The 24,457-nt window shown below is 41.3% G+C and overlaps 1 protein-coding gene across 1 annotated transcript in view; it reads right to left on the bottom strand.

Moving 5' to 3' along the window:
• RNGTT (RNA guanylyltransferase and 5'-phosphatase) overlaps window positions 1-24,457 on the bottom strand; it is a 289,029-nt gene that overhangs the window by 165,210 nt on the left and 99,362 nt on the right. The window contains exon 11 of the mRNA XM_072141974.1: window positions 12,234-12,398. Coding sequence (XP_071998075.1) covers window positions 12,234-12,398 — 165 coding nt within the window. The remainder of the gene's footprint in view (window positions 1-12,233; window positions 12,399-24,457) is intronic.

Below are 24,457 nucleotides of genomic sequence, written 5' to 3'. Positions count from 1 at the left end.
AGCCGAGACCCCCAATTTTACCACCAAAATGGGAAAACCTATTGACTCAAGTATAAGCCGAGGGTTTAGTATACAGCCAGCCATCCCCCTGTAATATACAACCAGCCAGCTCCCTGTAGTATACAGCCTGCCCCATGTAGTATATAGCCAGCCCCATGTAGTATATAGCCAGCCAGCTCCCTTTAGTATACAGCCAGCCAGCCCCCTGAATGCCAAGCACATAAAAAAAAAATAAAAGATACTCACTCCCGAAGCTCAGCGTGGCTCCTCTTCTTTCTTCTCTTTGCTGTAATAGCCAGCAGAGAGGAGTCCATGTGATCTGCCTGCAGGCGGACACTACGATACAGTGCTGTCGCCGCTGATGGCGTCATCAGTGGCGTCATTGCCGCATCATAGTGTGCGCCGGCCGGCAGATCGCAGGGACGCGACTCTGGCGGCTAGAGAAGAAATAGAAACGGAAGAAGAGAGAAGAGGAGCCGCTGGGAGGCGGGCGCCGGATGGTGAGTATGTAAGTTGTTTTTTTTCTAAATTACTGACTATAAGCCCTGTACATTTTTTGTGCTGAATACACGAATATATACAGTATATTGTTATACATAGGGAGCAGTATTATACGTCAAATGATTTATCATTATTATTTACAATGTTAAATTTCTTAGCACAAGTGCAAATTTGCACCTACTCCCGTGGCAAGTGGAAGAAACCCTCCTGTGAGAGCCAATTTTTTTTAGGTTTTTGATCTTTGTAGAAACTAGGAGATACTATGCTTCCAATGGTTCTGCCACATCTGGCTACAAATTGTACTCCAATTTTAGGCCTCTTCACAATTTTGTATCACTATTTAACATTGCAATATTATAAAAAAAAGTACTTGCCACACTTGCCCATAGTTGCTATTAAAGTTCATTGAAAAAGTAATTCTCTCATTTTTACCAGTGTTTTTTTTTTTGTAACATTGTGTTGCTGTATAAAAAATAAAAAAAAAATTACATATATATATATCTCAATATACTGTATGGAAGTTAATAAAGGAAATGCACTCACCCACTCGACGTCCAACATGATGCAATTTATTGCAACATACTTGCAATACATTAGGGAGGGTGAGCAGGTCATACCAATGGTATAGCGCTCTGTTAAAATAAATTGCATCCGATTGGATGGAAAGCAAGTGAGTGCCATTTCTTTATTACGCTCTATACAGTACAATTTTGAGGGACCTTGCTTTGAACGTTAAAAATCTACACACTCCATACTCTGTTGTATAGTCTGAAAAGGTCTCTTATGGTTTATCATTTGTGATAGCAGTTTGCACTACACATTTTCTTCCACATTAATAAAGAAAGAAGACATTACGAAAGAAAGAAAACCTAAAATAACAAACCAGCATCGTTACAAATATATTTAACATTTTGGCTGCAAATGCACAAAATTGACCACCAGCAGTATTTAAAGTCTACTTAACATTAAAGTGAACCAAAATCAAATGAACGATCCCAAAATAAATAGCTCATTTAAAACTATCATTAAAAAACATTGCCTTTATCCCTAAATTTTCCATGGCTGCAATGTTAAAAAAAAAATCAGTTTAATTTTATATGCAACTCACCTGAAGCGAGTCCAATCATAGTAATGCAAGTATGCAAGTCCTGCATATTCAATGCACTGCCCTACCCTGGCTCCCTGCTCCTGATTGACAGGTCTCACGGCTACTAGTACTTAATGACCATGTGCAAATATTCAACAACAGACATATACAGCTTCCTTGAACATTTCCTGCATGAGCTGTAGGAAATTCTATACAATTCCTTGCTGAAGCCTAAGGGTGATGTCACACATGGCGCTTTTAGGGCATTTTTGGGCCGTTTTTAGTTTAGTGCGTTTTCAGATTGTAAAAACCGCATGCGTTTTCTTTAAAACGCATGCATTTTACAGAACACATGTAAAATGCTTTGTCAGCATCAGTAAGGAGGTGCAGTATACAGGCTATATACTGGAGCTCCCCACCTCCATGATTGCAACAGAGGACTTCAATAAAAGTCTATTTTAGAAGATCTGTGGCTCTAATCCCATGTATAGAGGCATCAGTGGAACATCTGTAAAGTCATCTAACAGTTACTGTGTGAGGCTTGAGGGGGTGTCACCGGTGACAGGTTCTCTTTAACTTAACTTGGATGAGGTTTAGGTTGAACTTAAAAAGTCTTATTCCCTCTTTCAGATTTTGGATATGTCTTGTTAGGTAGTGTTCACAACCGTGAAGTACTAAATGTCTGCAGTTCTATTCTTCCACTAAATTATAGGGAAGTCTGGTCGAGTCCTCTCATACAGAGGAGACGTTTCAGGTCAAAAAGAAAGATATTACATAAAAAGCACTATATCTCCAGCATACCAGGCATTGCTACCAAAAAGCTCTCTATGCAGCACATTATTAGAAGTAGCTGAAGAATAGCAAAGCATTTCTTCTTTTAGATTCCATTTTCAATAGTTAACAAAAAAAATCTTAACATGCATATAGGAAGAAAAATATATTAACAGATGATGTACAATAGGCAGGGGCTACTTACAAAAATGGTAGGTGTACAGAAAGATTAAAAAGTTTCAAACTGCATTAGATGTTTCACAGTTGTTTATGCGGCTTCATAAATCTGACACATGGTATGGAAATTTAACCTCTGAACTCAATTTCCTTTTTAATTTCCATTTTTAATTTTCATGCAGATGAACAAGTGGGGTACTGATATCTGGCCGCACAGTTTACAGCTGAATACCGGTCCCCATTGACGCCCATGCAGTGCAGTAAGCACACATTTGGGCAGATTTATCAAGTTGTCTGAAAGTCAGAATATTTCTAGTTGGCCATGACAACTTCTCTATGGAGAAGGGAGAGCAGAAGGCGGGCTGTATGTTTGTAAGGGCGAGCATATGTTCGTGCCAAAGGAGCCTTATGTGCAAGACACATGGAAGAGGAAAACAGGACAAGAAACCTTTTCTTTAACACCTTATACACTCCATAATTTGCCCAGTAACATTAACATCTACCCCAACTATGTATCAGATTACATAAAATCACGGGATACCCCTCTGGACTTCCACTCCTCCCCAACCTACGTTGAGGCTTGCCGTGTTTTAATGTGATCAGATACATACATGAAGTAAATGCTAATGTTACTGGGTAACGGAAAGGACCTTAGATGACATCACCCATTTCAAACAACATAAAATGCTCAATGATGTAACAGATCTCTCTCTTAAGCAAGGCATTGTGTACAACATTTGAAACAACCTTTTCTATCATCAATTATATGTAAACAGATCTGTATTTGTCTGCAGTTGAATATTGGCAGACGGTCCCTAAGTAATAGCTCCATACAGCAGCATGTTCTAGCAGTGACCACTGAGGTAGAGCAACGCAAGTAAAATGTTTTATTCAGGACTACATTAAAATCAATAGACTCATCTCAAGTAAGCTTCATATAAGTCTAAAACAGATTTAGTGTTTTTTTTTTTTTAAACATTGCAGTCATGGAAAGTAACCATTTAGGGACAAGGCCAATACTTTTTAATCATAGGTTTTATTTAAATATTTATTTTGAATGGATTAAGGCTTACTCATTTTTACCATTTTTATTTTTTAAGGTTCATATCTGTATTGTATGTAAAATCCTTTGTACCTAGTTTTTCATATTTTTATCTGACAACTGATTTTATGTTTGCATTGCACATCCATGTATTAAATCTTTTAAAAAAAACAAAAGCCTCTACTTGTAATTCTAAAACAAATGTAAATTTCAGAAAAGATAACAATACGAGGACTATTTAAGGGATTCTATAGCTAACTGGTCATCGGTAATTCTGGGTTATCAAATTGTTAAGGAATTTATGTAAGATAGGTCCTTATTGCCTTAGAAACAATATATAGGTGGATGCAGTGCAATTATGTTAAGGTACTGTGCTGGGATGCTAAGAGATTAGAATTTAGCATTAATACACTATCTGGGAAGTATGGGCAGGGGTCACGTGGCAAATTCTAAGGTTCCCTAGAGTCAATTCACCCCGTGATGTGACCTGAGAGTGGGGCGTTGTCACATCCACTATGATACTATTCAGTGATATGCTTTATAAAGGCCTCAAGGCAATAGGAAGAAAGGGTCTGGAGCCAACTCGCAGACACCTATGTAGAATATTCTATGCATGTTCTGTGCAGATATTCTATTGTGATCTTATCTGTTATGTAAATGAGTTAATTTATGTGCAAAAAATGTATGAGCTGGCAGGAATAGAGAGTTCTGAAAAAATCCTAAAAGCAGCAGACGTATGGGATTCAGGTAAACAAATAAAATTAAAAAAAAAAAAACTCCTTCAAAAGGACTCCGTAAAAGGAAAACTAGGTCATTCTAGGTCATAAAGAGAATATGAAATTACAGATGTGTCCCCAACACTTCTATGTATTTGACAAGATGGTACTTTACCATAATAAAATAAATGCTCAGATAAAAGGTTTCATGCTAGAAATGACAATTATTAAGAAAACATCTGTCATTTTACACTCCAGTACTTTACATAACTCAGATAATTGCACGGATTTTCATGAAACACCTGTGCAGTCAATAGAGCAGCAGGTGCAGAAAATAGCCTTCTACACACTAAAATGCCAAGAAATTCAGGAAAAAGGGTTTCAAATGCCTGGAATGTTTTGGCAAATGAACAAATCTGCCTGTGTACACTTGATAAGTGCTAGAAATTATATGCATATTTTAAAATAAAAAGAAAAACTTATCTTAATTATATGTTTTGGTCCATCATATCAACAGTTAAAAATCAAGTAGATAACAGGTTATTGTTAAACATGATATTGCAGGCAATTTATCAAAAGGGTAAAACTGCAAGACTATTATAGTTGCTCCTGGCAACCAATGGGTGCTTATCTTTCTTTTTCCCAAAGGAGTTTCTAGAATGAAACCTGAGCCCTGATTGCTGCTCTGGGGCAGTTTTGATAAATGAGGCCCATTGTGTATAAGTGATAAGTGTCAGAATGAAGAGGGGTTAAAATACCCAGCGATTTGTAGAACAGGAACCAAAAGTCCCCCAAATCCTCCCCTTCAATAAAGCTTGGAGGTGCATATTAAATCAGCAGTCCATTCATTTTTATAGGCCTTGCCAGTTTGTTGGCTTTTTCACAGAGAGGTGATCCCCTGCCCATGTGAAAGATCATGAAAGAGACATGATCTGGAAGGTGTTCAGCTACTTGACAACGTACTGGTAGTGGTTTATAAGGTAAATTTCAACTGGCAGGTTCCCGTTAAAGCCTTTTCAAACAGCCAGAAAAACTAACTCCTTGCATATCTAGAGAATAATTCACTTGATAATTCAGATCTGTAAGAAGATACGTCAATCAATTCATTGCAACGAGTTAAGTTATTAGCTGTTCATTATGTATGAATTAACTGTATGTGTGAGCACAGTCGAGAAAACCAATTTCTATATATTGACAGAAGCAGAAAAAAGGGTTAAAACAGGTCATAAAAATATTTTTCCTTAAAAAGGCATGTAAAATCATTTACTAAGCGCCTTAAAGGGGTATTCCGGGAATATGAACGTCTGACACAAAAACCCATGATGATATAAATAAATAAATACAACAATACTCAATGTCATTAGTCACAAAACGGAGCTAAAATAATTTGATTTTATTATTTACAAAATTTATGGCCTCTCTAAAGTAGGTGGAGTTATCACTAAGATGGCCGCCACTGGAAAATACAAGTCCCATGATCCTTTAGTTCTCAGTAACTCCTCCTCCCTCCTCTCCCAGTGATGATATAACAGGTTTTCTTGCTCTGTTACCATAGTAATGATGTGTAACTGCCATCACCACAACACTGATCATACTGGCTGCACTGCAACTAACCGACTACAGCCAAACGTAGTGGTGATCACATGACCTGCCCAGGCAGGTGCAGGACATGTGATGTGGACATGTGACCAGCGGCCATCTTCTTTTCTGCGACGGACCGCGCGGAGGAAATTAACGGACTGATTAAAAGGCCAGTAGCATTTTAATTCTTCATTACAGTGTATTCTCATCAGCATTTTCTGCTAAGGGGAGAAAAATTTTAAATAACAACTAATTACACATTAGCTTATATTTTGAGTGCCCACTTGTATATGAATTATGCTGATTCCTGGAATACCCCTTTAAATATTGATTTATACAATTTGTTTTAAATGTCTAGTTACTTATTAAACTCTTATTCTTACAAACTATAGACATATTATAGCACTAGATATCATGACTGGCTAAATTAGAAATGATTAGCCTAAAAACAAGTTCAAAACGCCATGTTTGGCATCACCCTAAGACCTTGCATAGTAGGAAAACCCAGGGTGAACATATCGCCCCCATCCACAGTTAACCTCTTCAGTGTCTCACAATATGTAATCTTAAATTAATAGTTCCTTTCGAGGGCGTTCGCTACTGTTAGTCCTGCAATTACTGTAATAAAATATCTTTTTGATTTAAAAATATTCTGCAATCACTCCTGATCCCGCCTGAACAAGGTTGGCAAGCATCTGCAAGAAGTGGCGCTGACAGTGTTATAAAATCACAAATAATACTAATTTTCTAGCTTGGCTCTGTGACAGTGAGCAATCTAGAAATGGTAAGTTGTCATGTCAACATGAACAGAAAAAAATTTGATTTTGTGCGATAACTGAAAATTTATAGTCCGAGGTCTCGTTCTCTGTCATACAATTAAAGTTTCTTAACTTTCTTCCCTTTCAACGCTAGAACTACTGAGCTGTGAAATTAGAAATATTAAAAAAGGATTCGTCTGACAAGAGCAGACTGCTAATAATATCTAGTCCCGAGTAAGACGGCTTCTCACTACGCAGCATAAGTCTTGCTAGTTTTCTGGATGAATGGATTTGTTGTTCAGAAGAACAAGTGTAAGGTAATTCAGTCTCAAGAAAATTGACTTATTTGACAAACTAGTATTTGATGTACCCTCTTACTGCCAGGAATCCTTTTCAACCCTTTTTTATTTTTGGGTTTCCATTTTCTGCTCCCCCACCTTCAAAAACCCATCAATTTTATTTTTCCATATGCAGAGCTTTATGAGGGCTTGTTTTCTGTGGAACAAATTGCAATTCCTAGTGACAATACTAAATATTCTATGCTGTGTACTGGGAAGTGGGAAAAACTCCAAATATACTGAAATTGGCGAAAACCATTTTTGACATTTATTCAGGAAGTTCACTTTTTGTTTAAAATGACACCCCATTTAAACTTTTCATTATTCAAACAATATTAATGAGTTGCTGAAATGGGAATACCCTTTTAACTTGTGTTGGTTGGTGGCAATGCATTAACCACACAGACAACATTGCTTACCATTTCCGTTATAAAGGAATTGCCTCATGAATAGTCAGTTTTGATAAATGGCTGAACTTACAGTATGAAGCTTTACTCTGCGAATAGCTCACAAAGTGTTTCATAATGTTGCAGTGCTAGAAAAGGTGAAGGCTTGGCTTCTATACCTATAGCTTTTCTTGTGTGCATTTCTGCATTTATTTGAGATAGTAAAAACAGTTTTCCCCTCATATTCTATGTATAGTCCAAAGAATGCATGAGAGCCCTGAGGAAATGCAAATTAAAACATAAACTTGTGTCCCAGAATGTCCGGTACATAAAAATATAAAAACTAATTATTCCCGGCTCTGAACCCTGTAACAGAAAATAGCGTCCAAATACAAAGAACTTGCTTTCAGCTCAATGACCAGGCTCTATTTTACAAATCTGAAATGCATCACTTTAGATGTGTTATATTTTACATTTATTTATGAAAACAAAGTGAATTTGGTGAAAATTTGGAAAAATGCTATTTTCAAAGTGTGAAATTTTCTGCTTTTCACACAAATACTCAAACCCCCAAACTAATTAAGTTATTAACATTTATTATATGACTGCTTTATGTTGTCTTATCTTTTTCAACTATCCATTTATCCTACGACGTTGTTAGAAGGGTTGTAAGGACAGTGGAACCCCCAAACAAGTGACCCCACTTTGCAAACTATACCCCAAATGAATTTATAAAATGGGTATACTGAGCATTTCCACCTTTTGATTTTTTACAGAATTAGACCACAAAAAGTAAAACAAAATTTCCCAAAAAAGCTATTTTAACCCCAAATTTTTCATTTTTCACAAGAGGTTACAATACAAAATATGTCCTAAAAGGTTTGCCCAATTTCTCCTGCTTACAGAAATGCCACATTTGTGACTACATACTGCTGTAAGGGCACACTGCATGGTTTGAAATGAATAGAGCGCCATTTGAGTTTCAGAAGCAGATTTGGCTGGAATTGTTTTCAGGTGCTATGCGGCATTTAGAGAGTCCCAGGAATGCCAGGACAGTGGAACCCGCAAACAAGTGACCCCATTTTGCAAACGATACCCCCCAATGAATTTATAAATTGGTATACTGATACCTTTTGATTTTTTGCAGAAATAGACTACAAAAAGGAAAAACTATTTTTTTCCCCCCAAAAAAGCTATTTTATCCCCATTTTTTTCATTTTTCTCAAGGGGAGAAAACAGGAAATGCAAACCAGGTTTATTAGAAAATTCCACAAAAATATGTAATTTATACATATATGGTCATAAACCGCTGTATGGGCCCACGGCATGGCTCAAGAGCATTATTTGGAAGACAGAGATGGCTAGAATGTTTTTCAGGTACCAAGATGCATTTGCAGTGTGCCTGAGGTACCAGATCAGTGGAAATTTCTAACAAATGAACAGAGTTTGCCCATCACTGAATTTATCAAAAGAAGAAAACAAAAATGTGTTGAATTGGGCCATAGGAAAAAAATATAATTTTTTTCTGAAATAAAGTCTCTTTTGTCTTATTTTTTTTAATTTTCACTTTGGGTTAATAGGGACAATTCAGCAAAAAAGACAATTTATTTTGAGTGTAATCATACTGCAGATATGGATGAACCCTTTTGATTGGAATTATGACGGGGCTCAGGAGTGTAACAGTAACATGTGAATTTCACACCTTCTTTGGGGACTTGCATAGCATTGATTGATAATTGCAAAGGCTGTGAGATGAATTTAAAAAAAAATACCCATTGAATGACCATGCTATTAAAAGTACACCCTTGTATAATTTTATCAAGGGGTGTAGTTAATTTTACTGAATATGTGCTTTTTAAAAAAGAATGCAAAAGAAATTATGCACATTAAAAATGTTTCTGTAATGGCACAATTTTAGTACACAGCATGTACATACAGTATTCATCAAGGGGTAGAATGGATATTTGGAATTAAAAAAAATTATAAATTTCTGCCACAATTCAAATTTGCCAATGAACCAAAAAACTTTAACTCTCCCTAAAAGTAAACAGTAGTTAAACCATTTTTAAGAATGTGGGACAGTGTGGAAAACTTGAAAGCAGCACAAAAGAATTCTATGCAGCCACTTGTATCAAAGTAGATAGCAACCTGTTTGTACCAGGCGTGTTCTCTCACTGTAACTTTTGTGTCTGGGTTGAAGGTGGACAGGAGAAAGACATCCTTGCGGTCATTATATTTAATTGCAAGGATGTTTTCACTGCAAAGACCGCTTGATTCCCCTCATCTTAGGCGCGTTCTCAAAAGCTCTTGCGGCAAGCCCCTTCTATTTTTCCGGATAGTTTCACAAGCCCCTGTAGCAGCAGAATGCAGGTGCTTGTACAAGGGGAGACTGGTGAAAAAATTATCAGTGTATAACCGATACCCCTTATTTAACAGAGGCCGCATCAAGTCCCATACGATTTTTCCGGTACAACCTATGTCACTGGGGCATCCTGGGGGGTTTATATCGCGGTCTTTGCCTTCATATACGCGGAAGGCAAAGGTGTACCCAGTACCGCTTTCACATAACGACTTAAATGACTCCTCCAGAAAAGTTATAAGGGGACGTATTTTAAACAAGCGATCGCGGCCAGGCTCACAGGAGGGGGGGGGGGGGGGCTGCTGGTTATCGTTGAAGTGGAAAAAGCGCATAAGCCACTCAATCTACTTCTTGGCATTACCGCAGCAAAAATTGGTGTCGCACAGGTAGGGTTTATAAAATCGAATTGAGGGCTTTTTTTTTTTTACTAAAGCCATATTCAGTATGAGCCCCAACAATTTTCTGATTTCTTCAATCCTTGTGGGGGTCCAGTTTCTTGCATAGGAGGAAGCTGGATTTTCGGTCAGGAACTGCCGAGCATAAAGATTTGTTTGGATAACAATATGCTCCAAAACTTTGTCGATTATAAATTTTTTATAAAATTCAAGCGGGGTAAAATTTTCCAAAGTATGGATGTAAAATCAGGGATATCAGGGGAAAAGGGCTTGGTGGGCAGCACCTCCATATATTCTGAGGAGCGATCTGTGTTTTATGGCTCTCCGCCAACACGCCCTGCGCTTGTGGATGCTACAGTGGCGCTAGCAGTTATAGAGAGTATCACTGTGATCACTGTCACCGCTAAAAAGCATTTCCACCTCATACGCCGTTCCTGTGTTGCTCTCAGAATCTGAGCATAACATGGCGTATGCTTGCTCCACCGTGTACATTTGACAAGCCATAGTACACGTGTAGTAAAACTGTCACAAAAAAACCTGATATGCAACTACACACAAAAAAACTGCAGTCACAAGGAAAAAAATTACACTAATGACACTATGTATTTTTTTATTTAGTTTTTTTTTTTAGTTTTTTTGTATGATTTTTTTTTTTAATAATCACACAAAAAACACAGAAAAAGCAATTAGTGTAACACTACACAAACAACAGCCAATAAAATGCAACAGTAAGGACAAGGGTTACAGCTAGGGTTAGGGTTACAGCAAGGGTTAAGGTTACAGCTAGGTTTAGGGTTACAGCTAGGGTTACGGTTAGGGTTAAAGTTACAGTAAGGGGCACTAAGCGTAAGCGTAACCCTAACCATAACGCCAACTGTAACCCTAACCCAAGAATTACCAATCGGGATAACACTTACAATGTATTCACATCAGGTCCCTATACTAACCAAAACATAAGTACCAAATACAAGTATACAGAACCACAATAAAATTCTAAATTCATCAAAAGTAGATAAATCAAACAGTATATCTTTATTTCTATTTGTACACAAAATGGCAATCAACAATCGATATTAAAAACATCCCATAAAAACAGACAGAGAGTGGTGGTGGTCAATACAATGATCAATATTTGGCCATATTAGGCATACAAGTAAAACAGGGAGAAATATCGCGGTATAACCAGAATTCAGAGCCTTAACCAGGCATTCTACACTATCAACTCATACCACAGTAAGGAGACTCCCCGACCACCACCACAGTTTTTTTCCAGCTTCATAGTACATGGCATGTAACAATAAATATCCTAACTGAGAAGTAAAATTTGTTATCCCGAAAAAAAAGTACTCACACAGCTCTGTACATGGAAAAATGAATAAGTTAGATTTTTGAAGCTGGCGAGCAAAACGTAAACTAAAAAAAATAAAAACGCTGCAACATAGAGGTTAAAGACGCTTTCTATCTTACTGATACTGATGACCTATCCATAGGTCTGACACTTAAGACCCCACCAATAGGCTTATCCCACCACTGGAAACAGTGGACCCTCCTAGTGAATAGCATTATGAAATTCTTACAAATCATGAACACATGCCAAAACTTACTTGTTTGTAAAATGGCTTTTAATCCAAATTTAGTCTTTCATTGTCTGTTATTGGCATACCAGAAAATGAAAACAACATGATGAAGTAGGTATATGTTCTCTTAACACTAATGTTACAATTTGAGGGAGACTGTGGAATCAAAGGGAAAATGGATATGATAGTCATTTTAATTGATGCTAGCAACACACTGAGATGACTGCAGTAGTAACATCATGCAATTGGCCTCTCAGCATGCAAAGACTCACATAGTCCCACATCCTTAATAATAATTCCCTCAAAATCTCAACTGGACATGCTTGAGACTCACCAAAGCAGCCCTCAACGGAACTGTCTGTGCAGTTATTTTCCAACTCGACTTCACAGCTGGAAGTCTGCCACCCACACAAGTGCAGCATAAGAAACGGCTTTAACATGTATGCATGTCGGGCTTTGATACAACTGCTTCCACCAGAGCACAACATACCTTTTAATCATAGATATGGAAGGAAACGTTTAATATTTTCACTTTATACACTTGCCTTTCTTGCTGCATGAATGTCAAAAAATGGCTTATTTCGAATACTAAAAGGTTCCTGTGTTTTATCTATATGTCCGGTCTTCATTTTCTCATGTCGGGGAAAAATTATCTCCTTTTCAATGCAAGCCAGACGGATGTTAAAGTCACAGTCCCCAACAGGCTGACCCTGAAAAATAACAGAGTTGACAATAAATATGTTAGGGCTGGCAGTATAGGCAACAGAAAGACATTCCATTAAAGACAATTAATCTGTACTGGATAAGGGATGTCAAATAAACTATTTACTTCGCTAGTAAAAGTCTAAAACACCAAAAGCTCCCCAAATCAAAAATCAAAACACTGAGAATATTCTCCCTAAAGATCACTGACTGCACGTAGAAAGGCTGTAGTGAATGCACAATATACTCTGACCTTCTGCTGTTCTAAAGTGGTTTACACAAAGAACTAATAATTAAAACCCTCGTTTTAGATCAATAATTTGATTAAATAAATTTATGAAAACCTCATGTATTCTTGCTATACTGTTCTGTCTGAAGTAGTCAACTAATCATATAAAACAAAACTACATTATGCCATACAATGTTGTAGTTTTAAAGGAAACCTACCATTTCAAATGGTAGGTGTAAGCTATAAGTACCGAGCACCAGCTCAGGGTGAGCTGGTGCCGGTGCTTACTTTCATTAGTGTTATTAACCGATGTATCGCGGTTTTAACACTTTTTAAAGTTTATAGCCGAAGCTGCTTCGGTGCTGCGTGCGCACCTACATAGAAAATGCCGGAGACGTTGCACGCTCAACGCAGCGCCGAAGCAGCTTCTGCTATAAACGTTAAAAAGTGTTAAAACCGCGATACAGCGGTTAATAACACTAACGAAAGTAAGCACTGGCACCAGCTCACCCTGAGCTGGTGCTCGGTACTTACAGCTTACACCTACCATTTGAAATGGTAGGTTTCCTTTAACCTAATGATGCTGATTTATCCAGGTCCTGATGCTGGCACTGACCCTCTCGCTGCACCGGATAAATCTAGAGGCTCCGGCCTCTGTTGTGCACCCGGCATAGTTCTACAACTGGTCCTGCCAGGCATCACGGCATTGTCCCTGCCCATGTGGCTTAGAGGGGGAAATAGACGTAATTCCCAGCTCTGCCCCAGGAATTGTAACAATGTAATGGCTTGTACACCTGTATTCAGGCGTTAAAGCAATAGAAACCCCACGACAACCAATTCGGTATAACATTCATTAAGTACATATTCGGTCAACTGTGTCTCTGCAAGGCAATGGCTACACATTGTGCCATTCTGCAGTTGCATTTGAGCAAACATACAATGTCCAGACCTCATCTAACTATAAGAGAATAAGTCAAAACAGGACTAGACCAATCACCAGCAGACTGAAAACAGACTGTAGGCAAATATATTCAATCTATATTGAGTAGTAATTTCCAGATTTAGTATTTTTTATATTAAGAAAGGTCATTATATTGGGAGTTAAAATACAGTGAAACCCAGGAAATGCATCCAAAATAGAAATCCAAGATAAAGATGAAAGAAAATGAAAAAGGAATATTTCATGTAATCTCATCATTACTAGAATATGGAAAGCAGTATATTCAGAAAGATCTAATGTTAACGAACATATACCATTATGAAATATTAAGCGCGAGCCACAGAGATGAAAATCTACTGTTAGCTAAAACCATATATTTTAAGGGGTATTCCCTAGAAGACAAATTTCTTAAATGTACTCAGGATAACAAAATAAAAAAATTCTCTAATTCAATTAACAAAAATACAGCATTTCACATATATAATTCCAACCTTTCTCTATCAGACCTGTTGTACACAAATTTTGGCTTGGCCCAACCCTGTTTATTCTGATCTTCGGGTCGGCAGACATCTTGTTTTCCTGTCTGACATTGTGCTGAGCTGAGCACCGCTTTGCTCTCTCCCTCTAGACCCCACCCTTGCATTCCAGGATGAGCATGTAAGCGCACACACAGACACACACAAAAGACCTTCTGCCGGCAGCTCGTGAGGAAATTAAAGCTACAGCCACATAAGATCTTTATCTGGGGGAGAGGGAGGCACAGAAGGTCTGATGGTATGCTATATAGGTGGCATATAGCAGAGCTGTGTATATTTTGCCTGTAATAGTAGAGCTAAGAATGTCATGTGTAATATGCAACTCATGGATGTCATCATCTCACATTTCTGATCCATCTCATCTCTCTTTCTACGTGTCAGAAACAAGTGAATGTTTAGAAGCTAAATGAAAGTGTATATAAACCTTGTACCCTGATAATAGAACCACATTGGCAGCTCACAGAACTAGATGGATCATAATGTGTCTGCTTAGAGTCCCCGCCCACACCCTGGAATTTTACACTGACCATCACTAATTAATAGGAGCTAAAACCGCAATGAAGTAGAGCAATAGAGTAAAACTGTAAAATAAGGGTTAAAAATTATAGTTATTGTGTAAACATCAGTAGGTAGTTGAAATCTAAGAATATTTTCATTTGCAAACATCTTAACACCTGTCACCACATTTGCACATATACAGCCAGTGACACGTTCCTATATAGTTCTATTAACCGACTGACATCAGAGGCGTGTCTTGCTCACCCGGCCCCTCCCATCTAATCCTCCTCATGCCTTATGCTGCCTTACTGGTCAAAGTTCATGTCATGTGACCAGAGTGACATCATCTCAGGTACTTTAGCCTCTTATAATAATAATAGCATGTATGTATCTGACCACATGAAGTCACAGCAGCCTCCATGGACTTTTACTCCTCTCCATCCTCCATGGAAGCTCCTGTGATTTAATGTAATCACATACATGGTGTACAGTTTTCTAATCCTAAAAAGCTGAGAGACCTGCGATGATGTCACATCACATGAATGTAACATAAGGCTAAAAAGATTGACACAACAATATTTCCCATCTGTACATAGAGCTTTATATGTTTGTAGTTGAATATTAGCAGACGATCCCCAAGTACAATGGAGGCAGAGCAGTAATTTATAGAGATACAGAGCTGTCAGTCAGAATAATGGCAGGCTGGTAGAATAATACTGCCAGCCTGAGAGAGAGACACAGATACCAGAGATGAGTCAGAAAAGCTAATTTGCATATCAGAAGAAATACTCTAGGGTACATAGTCCCACTGGCAGCAAATTTGATGATATTATGTGATATGAGGAGGACTTGTAAACCTTTATCAGCAGGCATTGTTAGTCAGAGGGGTCAAAATCTGGTGACAGGTCCTCTTTAAAGTGTCTCTTATTGTACTTGCAAGAAATTACGTATAAATAATAGTTTAAAAAATGTGCAACATAGCAGCAAGGTTTAGGTACATGAATTTGTTGCGTATACCAGACCACATTGATTATATACGGAGTCCATTGCTTCCTTGTATTCAGAGCATGCCTACAGCATTCCAGCCTTCGTTTCTGTTAACCCAGTGGCCGCAAGATGGTTCCGTTTTCACAGGATCATTAATAAGTCATTAAGCAGAACTCAAACCTAACAAGAACTTTTAGGCAACATATGGAGCGCAATACAGGAACATATTGTGAAGGAAACAAAAATGTCATTAAAGAGACATCCAGAAGATTAATGTAACACGAAAACCACCCAACTGCTGAAGTGCGAGAAACAACTGTCGAAAATGGACATGATTTAGACTACTATGTCAAATAAGATAAATGGCTTAAAGCTGATCATGAGAAACTTGTGATTGGCAGGATAAAGAAACTGTTATTCTACCAAACCAGTGAGCCACATGAAGAAAAAGAAACAAACACAGTTTACGGGACCCCTTAATGTGTGAATCAGACAACACCTTTAAGACATAACTAATAATTATGTTAACATCTCAGCCATCTCATGCAACTTAGTCCATGTTAAAACTACCATTGGGTTTAGATGGAGAGAAATAGAAATCATTAATACGTCCGCAAGAGGTGGCCACATGAAACCGGTAATTACTCACCGGTAATTGTGTTTCCTTGAACCACGACAGCACCCAACCAGAGAGAGGGATCCGCCTCCAGGGACAGGAAACCCAGACTTCAAATTCTGCGGTACGCCCCACCTCCTTCAGTGGATTACAGAGACTGTATGGGACTTAATGTTCTCGATTAATTCTGACCACCGTATCATTCAGTATCACTTTCAATGAGAGAATCTCACACCTCTGTGACACACACGTAACACTGAACACCCAAGTGTGAAAAGAATTTACAAGGGAGGGAATACCCAGGGTGCTGTCGTGGTTCAAGGAAACACAATTACCGGTGAGTAATTACCGGTTTCCCCCTCTCACCACGACAGCACCCAACCAGAGAGAATAACATAGATGAAATCTTTAGGGAGGGATAACCGAAGAAAGAACCCTTCGCCCAAAGGAAAGTTCCTGTGCACCTGCTACATTTAGCCTATAGTGCCTATAGAAAGTGTGTGGAGAAGACCAGGTGGCAGCCTGACAAATCTGATTAACCGACACTTCTCTAAATTCTGCCCATGAGGAAGAAACTGCTCTAGTGGAATGGGCTTTTAGACCTTCTGGTATCGGCTGACCGGCTGCTACATAAGCGGAGCTAATGGCTTGCCTAATCCATCTAGCTATAACTACCGCTGAGGCCTTCTGCCCCCTATTCTTGCCACCAAAAAGAACAAAAAGACTATCAGATTTTCTCCAATCTTTAGTCCTATCCAAATATAGCTCAATGGCCCTTTTAACATCTAATTTGTTAAACTCCCTTTCCCTATCCGTAGAAGGGTTACTGCAGAAGGATGGGAGCCTGATCTCCTGGGATCTATGGAATCTAGAGACTACCTTTGGTAAAAAGGCCGGGTCTGTCATCAGAACTACTCTGTCATCCAAGATCTTGAGAAAAGGCGCTCTACATGATAGAGAAGATATCTCTCCCACCCTACGGGCTGAAGTGATTGCTACCAAAAATACAACTTTAATGGTCAACCATTTTAGTGAACAAGACTCCAGGGGCTCAAAGGGATCTCTTATCAGATAATTTAATACCAGAGTGAGGTCCCAGGGGGGCACCGTACATCTCCTAAAGGGGGTCATACGAGATGCCGCCTTTATGAACCGAGATATCCAGGGATGAGAGGCTAAAGGGGACTCAAACAGGGAGCTAAGGGCAGAGATCTGAACTTTAAGGGTGGCAGGTTTTAGGCCCTTATCTAATCCTGCTTGCAGGAAATCTAATATCTTAGCTATATTTGGATGAGCTAAGTCTATGTTATCTGGAGAACAAAAATCTGAGAATACTCTCCAGACCCTAAAATAGATCCTAGAGGTAACTACCTTTCTGCTCCTCTGCAGGGTTGTAATTACCTTGTCCGAGAGGCCTTTTCCCCTCAAGATGCGCCTCTCAAATTCCAGGCCGTCAGATGGAGGTTCGCAATCTGCGGGTGGAATACTGGGCCCTGGGAGAGGAGATCGTGACTCTCTGGGAGGATCCAAGGGTCTGATATCGAAAGATCTCTCAGTACTGAGAACCATGCCCTCCTGGGCCAGAAGGGGGCTATAAGAATAACTCTGGCCTGGTCTTGTCATATCTTCTTCAGAACCCTCGGGAGAATAGACAGGGGTGGAAATGCATAGGCTAGGCTGAAGTTCCACTTGATTGAGAAGGCATCCAAACTTAAGGATTGGTCCCTCGGGTCTAGGGAGCAGAAGAGCCTGACCTGTCTGTTCTTTCTTGTGGCGAATAAATCTACCTCTGGTTGACCCCAGAGTCTGGTTATCTTGGAGAACACCCTCCGATTCAGGGACCACTCTCCCTGACGTAAGAGATGACGGCTTAGGAAGTCTGCCTGCAGATTGTCCTTGCCCCTTATATGAACCGCCGATATTGATCTTAGATTGGCTTCCGCCAGGTCTAGAATCTGATGCGAGAGGTTCATTAAGGACCCGCTTCGGGTACCCCCCTGGCGATTCACGAACGCCACCGCTGTGACATTGTCCGAGGCAATCTTCAGGTCTGTCCCCCGAATCATCGGCAGAGCCCGTCTGATTGCCTGCAGGATGGCTTCTAATTCTCTGTAATTTGAGGACTTCTTCCTGGATTCCTCGTTCCATGCCCCCTGGAACAAGAGTCCCCTGACCTGAGCTCCCCAACCCGTAGAGCTCGCATCCGTAATCATGGATAGGGGGTTCTCCTCTCTCCAAGGCCTGCCTGCCTGGAGGTTCTCTTCTCTTAGCCACCATCTCAGGGGATCTGTTGGGGAAGTGTAATCCTCTGGTCCAAGGAGGACTGGTCCCCCCTCCAGTTTTCCAACATGAAGAGCTGTAAGGGCCTTGCGTGATACATCGCCCAGAGCACCGCTGGAATTGCCGCTGTAAAGAGACCCAGAGTCCTCATAATGTCCCTTATGGTAGGGGATGGCTGTCTGTACAGCTTTTCCACTGAGGCTACAATCTTCACCACCTTGTCCTGAGGAAGAAAAGATTTCTGCTGAGTGGAATCTAATGTGATGCCGAGAAATATCTTTGATCTGGCCGGAGTAAGGGAGGACTTCTTCAAATTTATCATCCAGCCCAGGCGATGTAGGATCTTCATCACCACCCTTATGAAGGTCTGCAACTTCTCTGCCGAACCTGCGATCAGCAGGAAGTCGTCTAGATATGGCACAAAGGTGCCCTGATATCTTCGTATGTAGGCTCCCACTTCTGATATTAGTTTTGTGAAAACTCTCGGTGCTATCGCCACTCCAAAGGGTAGAGCTCTGAATTGGAGGTGGTCTATCTTGCCCTCCATCATCACCGCCACTCTCAGGAATCTCTGACTGTCCGGATGAATAGGGACGTGGTAATATGCATCCGCTAAGTCTATGGAAGCCATAAAACAATCCTGAAAGAGCAGGTTTACGGTTGACTTTATCGATTCCATCTTGAATTTTTCCACCTGTAGGTAGCAGTTTAGTGGTCTTAAATTTATAATGGTCCGGAATGTGCCATCCGGTTTCTTTATAAGGAACAGGGTTGAATAAAATCCTGTCCCTCGATCCTGCAGTGGCACCCGCCGTAGCACCTCCTTTCTCAGTAAGGATCTTACTTCGGTCTCCAGAGCCTGTCTTTCTGCTCTTCCGGCCACTGAGGTTATCTTGAAACGCTGTGGGGGAGGGGATAGAAAAGGTAATTTTAGGCCATCTTGTATGATCCCCAAAATCCATTTGCTCCCTGAAATCTTGCTCCACTCCTCCTTGAACAGGGAGAGCCTTCCCCCCACAGGACCCCTGGCGTCATTGCTGACCGGGACGTTTACTGGAATCCTGAGGCCGGGAAAACATGAATCCCTTAGACCTCCTAGAGGATCGCCACCCCTCTTTCTTGTCTCCGGATCTCTGAGGAGATCTAAATCGCCTTGAGGGGCGAAAAAACTTCCTCTCTTGAGGCCTTGTACTAGGAAAACCTCTCTTCCTGTCAGCTGCCTTTTCCAAGATGTTGTCTAGTGCAGACCCAAACAAGAATTCCCCCTCACAGGGAATACTACACAGATGACTTTTAGATGGAAGGTCACCTATCCAGTTTTTCAGCCATAAGGCCCTTCTGGCAGAATTAGATAAGGCTACCGATCTTGCTGATAACCTTAGAGGCTTTCTGTGCAGTGGTAACCTCCGAGATAAGATGTGACCTGGATGCACCAGCCTTAATCTTCTCCTCCAGCTGGGAAAGCCAAACAAAAAGAGACCTAGAGACGCATGTAGCCGCGACGTTGGGTTTGAATGCGCCCGCTGCTGCCTCCCAGGAACGCCTTAAGAAGCCATCTGCCTTTTTATCCATAGGATCTTTAAGCACACCTGAATCCTCAACTGGAAGCGCACTCTTTCTAGACACTTTAGAAACGGCAACATCTACCTTCGGCGCCTTGTCCCAAATCTCTGTCTCCTTCTCAGGAAAGGGATACTTCCGCTTCATAGCTCTAGGGATAAAAACCTTCTTGTCCGCTTTGCGCCATTCTGCCTGGATAAGGGAGGAAATATTCTCATGGATAGGAAAAACCTTTCTCTTCTTTTCTCCTAGACCCTGGAACATAACGTCTGTTACAGAGCGTTCTTCCTTTTCATCTTCTAACTCCATAGTTGATCTTACTAATTTCACCAGATGATCAATATCCTCTATAGGAAACAGGGGTCTGCCTGACCTGTCCTCCTCTTCTGACTCAGATGATTCTCCCGAACTAGGGCCAGAATCTTCAAGCTGCCTGGAAGTGCCTGGGGAATTCTCTGACCTGAGGGATCTCCTTATTTCTTGCACAGAACTACGTACTTCCTGCTGGATTAGCATACGCATGGATTCAAACAAGGTCGACTGCTCTTGTGCTAACAGGCGCTGAACACACTGGTCACAGTTAGGTTTTAAATAAGAGTCAGGCAGATTATCTCCACAGATTCTACATGCATGATGCTTAGACTTTACAGTGGCTTTCCCCTTACGAGATTCTTCCCTCTAAAATAAGAATCACATAAGACATCATCAGAACCAGTTTAAAGGCATGGTAAGGCCACACTCACCAATCAGCGGACTATCCCCCTACTCAAACTTTACCGTAGCGGTGTCCACCGACTCTCTACCACCTTCATTAGAACTCATCTTATTCAGTGGTGAGGATACAGCTCCGTTTCATCCACGACTGGAGCAACTCCTGTGGCTGGCTGTGGGTGCTAGAAACAACACACAGGACTCCTGTGTGGGATCTCCTTTTAAAATTCCCGCCTCTGACGTCATCTCCCATGTGGACGCTGGGCGGCGCATCACTTCCGGTCCTCACCGGAAGTGGAGTCGGCGCCATTTTGGAGAAGACCACCGCGGGGAGGAAGAAGCCAGCGCTCAGCCGCCCTTCCACACACGCCTCCACTCCGGATCGGAGGCGTGCCGGAGTCCGCCCGCACCCACAGACCACCCTCCGGTAAGCCTCGGCGGGGGACCTGTGCAGCCACCTGGGGGTACCTGGGACTCCCATTCCCCCCTTTCACCGCGACTCCTGAGCCTCACCGAGACTCACTGGATCCCCCGTCAGGGACAGGAAACCACTGAAGGAGGTGGGGCGTACCGCAGAATTTGAAGTCTGGGTTTCCTGTCCCTGGAGGCGGATCCCTCTCTCTGGTTGGGTGCTGTCGTGGTGAGAGGGGGAAACACAGGCTTCTATACAGAGAAACATACTGGCTGTTTATCTTGGACAGTCACATACCGCATGGACTAAATACCAGACAGGATTTCATACTCGCATTTTAATTATCTATATTCTGTCTTGATATGTTCCAATAACAGTTTGACCATATTCTATCCGCATACGTAATGTTCATTTGATAACCACTCTTGAATACTAACTTATACAATAAGTAGCTCAAAGGGGGGAGTGAGTGCATACAATATTAAAATATAACTTTTAATAATCAAATAGTAAACTCAAAATATCAAGTGTCGCATACCTATTATTCATGAATGAGACACCATGCGCAGAAGAAGAATACTCCAAGGTATAACGATTGTGCACCGTCCAGTGAAGGCCACTTCAAAAAGGGTAATGAGTAGTCTTACCGTGATTCGGACGTGAAGTGCATCAGCGGGCTGGAGACCGGGATTCCAGGGGAAGGGGAGGGGGGGGGGGGAAATCTCCTCTCCCTAATGGTCCCTTATGACTCCCGCCCTTACAAGGGCAGTCCACAGCTGTCCCTGTTGGACTGAAACATGCCCCCTACAAACACCAAATATCCCAAACGTCCCTGACGCGTTTCGTGATAGCTCCTCAGAGGGACTTAAAGTATACTAGTGCTTAATGCCGGCTTTTTGTGAGCAGAAAGCCTGGCATCGATCAAGCGCACTGTAGGCATGCAGGAAAGATGGACAAAATTGCTGTCAGCAAGTGTCCCATAGTAAACTGTGGGTCTCCGGTCGCAGTGGAGGACCTGGTGACACCCTATGTGCAGACTGGCATAGTAAGCGTGCCAAACGGAGTTTACTTCCGCCCATTTAAACCGTTAGGCCCGCCCATGTGCAAGGTGATTGGGCGCATAATAAGTGTCCCGAGGCGGACCGCAACGAGAACCGAAGCTGTTTGGTCATCGGACCACAAAGAGAACGGCTCCGAGCTCGGTAAGGAAACCATGCGCATGCGCCATGGTGGGGCGGTTTATCGTGAACAGCGTTGCCGAGGCAACACAGAGACGCCCATGCCGAGGCCCATGGGCGTTAGTACCACTTATGATATAACAGGTGTATCGTAAGGATTACGGTAGACTCAGGCAATGGAAAAGGGTGCTAGATATCTTAATGATGATAGTTAATTATAATGGTTACTACTCAAAGTCTATGAAGGCAGGTGATGATTTACACCGTTCGACACCGTTTACACGTCTAGGCTCTCGACGGGGTAGATGGAAGCCTATTGTGCCAATATGTAGGTGTAACATATAGACCTTCATGATAATGAGCCTGCCTAGAGGAAGTACTTATTATGATCGCATACAATATTGAAATGCACACGCGGAATTAGAGGAATGGTGTGAATGACAGTTGTTCATTTAAACCTGTGGGATGCGTGGTGTTAAGGGTAAAGATCCACCTCGCCTCCTTCTGGAGGATGATCTTATCCCAGTTGCCTCCTCTTGGTGGAGGAGGAATCAATTCAATGCCCATGAAGTGCAATACGGAAGAATCTCCATTGTGGTGCACTGTAATATGGTTCGACAATGGTTTGTCCCGTCTATGCAAGATGTCACCCAAGTGTTCCCCTACTCTTCGTCGTAACTCCCTAAATGTTTTTCCCACATATACTAGTGACACCGGAACTCTTGCAATTAATGTAGTCCCTGATCTTATAGGTTTTGCCTGTGACGTTGCTTGTGAATGTTTTACCAGTTTGTATATGTGGGCAGGCAACACAGCCACCACACCTAAAACTCCCGAGGGGTCGTCTGTCCAGCCACGTCCCTTTGGGTTTTGGTAGGTCATAGTGGCTCTTCACCAACCTGTCCTTAACGGAGCGTGTTTTACGGAATGTAATGGAGGGTGTGGGCCCCACAAGATCCCTCATATCTTGGTCCATCATTAAGATGGGCCAGTGCTTCTCCAGAATGGCTCGGGCTTCCTTTGAGCCATTATCAAAGGTGGCTATCATGCGTAATTTAGTGTCCGCTTCTCTGTTGGTTATTGTTTTGGAAGGACCCTATAGGAGATCAGTACGATTGGCCCTCAGGCTACTTTGATATGCCTCTCTCAGTACCTCATCCAGGTAGCCCCGTTCATGGAAACGAGCTCTAAGATCTTTTGCTTGTGTCTGGAAATCATTCAAAGAGCTACAGTTTCTGCGAACTCGCACATATATTGGCCCTTGGGGATGCCTCTCCGAAGTGGGTATGGATGATGGCTCTCCCATCTCAATAACGAATTGGTAGATGTAGGTTTCCGGTAAATGGAAGAATGTAGTGTTCCATCATGTGAATGCGTGATGAGTATATCTAGGAAAGGGAGGGTGGTGGTATGACTTTCTGAGGTGAAACGGAGCCCTATGTGGTTGTGGTTCAGGAACTCTACAAAACTTTCAAATTCCGATACCTCACCTTTCCATAAGACGAATATATTGTCGATGTATTGTAAAAACAAATCAACATGTTCAATCCCTACAGCTGGAGTGTCCCCAAACAAAACTGTGGCCTCCCACCAGCCCAGGAGTAAATTTGCGTATGAGGGAGCACAAGGGCTCCCCATAGCAGTTCCCCTGAGCTGGTGGTGCATTTGGCCATCGAAAAGAAATGCATTCCTTGTGAGAGTAAAATGCAGGAGATCCTGAATCAGTCTGTTATGTGCCCGATATTGGGTGCCCCTAGTTGACCAAAAAAAAACCCCACTGCCTCTAACCCCTTTGTGTGGGGGATGGAGGAATATAGGGCTTCAACATCGATGCTACAGAGGAGAGTATTTGGCTCAGTTATTAGACCCTTGATTTGTCGTAAGAGACCTGCTGTGTCTCTTAAGTAAGAGGGCAGGGAATTCTGGGAAATCGAGTTTACCCCTGAAACGATAGGTCTACCCTTTAGGGGTGTTATCCCTTTATGGACTTTAGGGAGACAGTAAAAGGTCGACATACGGGTTTATCTATGTCCATAAAATCAAATTCATCATCGCTAATGAGTTTATTAGTTCTGGCCTCCTCCAGAATACCACGAAGTTCTAATTGGTATTTATTCATG

Source organism: Engystomops pustulosus, chromosome 3 (genome assembly GCF_040894005.1).
Source record: "Engystomops pustulosus chromosome 3, aEngPut4.maternal, whole genome shotgun sequence".
In the NCBI taxonomy this organism is placed as follows: Eukaryota; Metazoa; Chordata; class Amphibia; order Anura; family Leptodactylidae; genus Engystomops; species Engystomops pustulosus.
The sequence above is the reverse complement of the archived record's forward strand: the minus strand, read 5'-3'. Positions and strand labels throughout refer to the sequence as shown.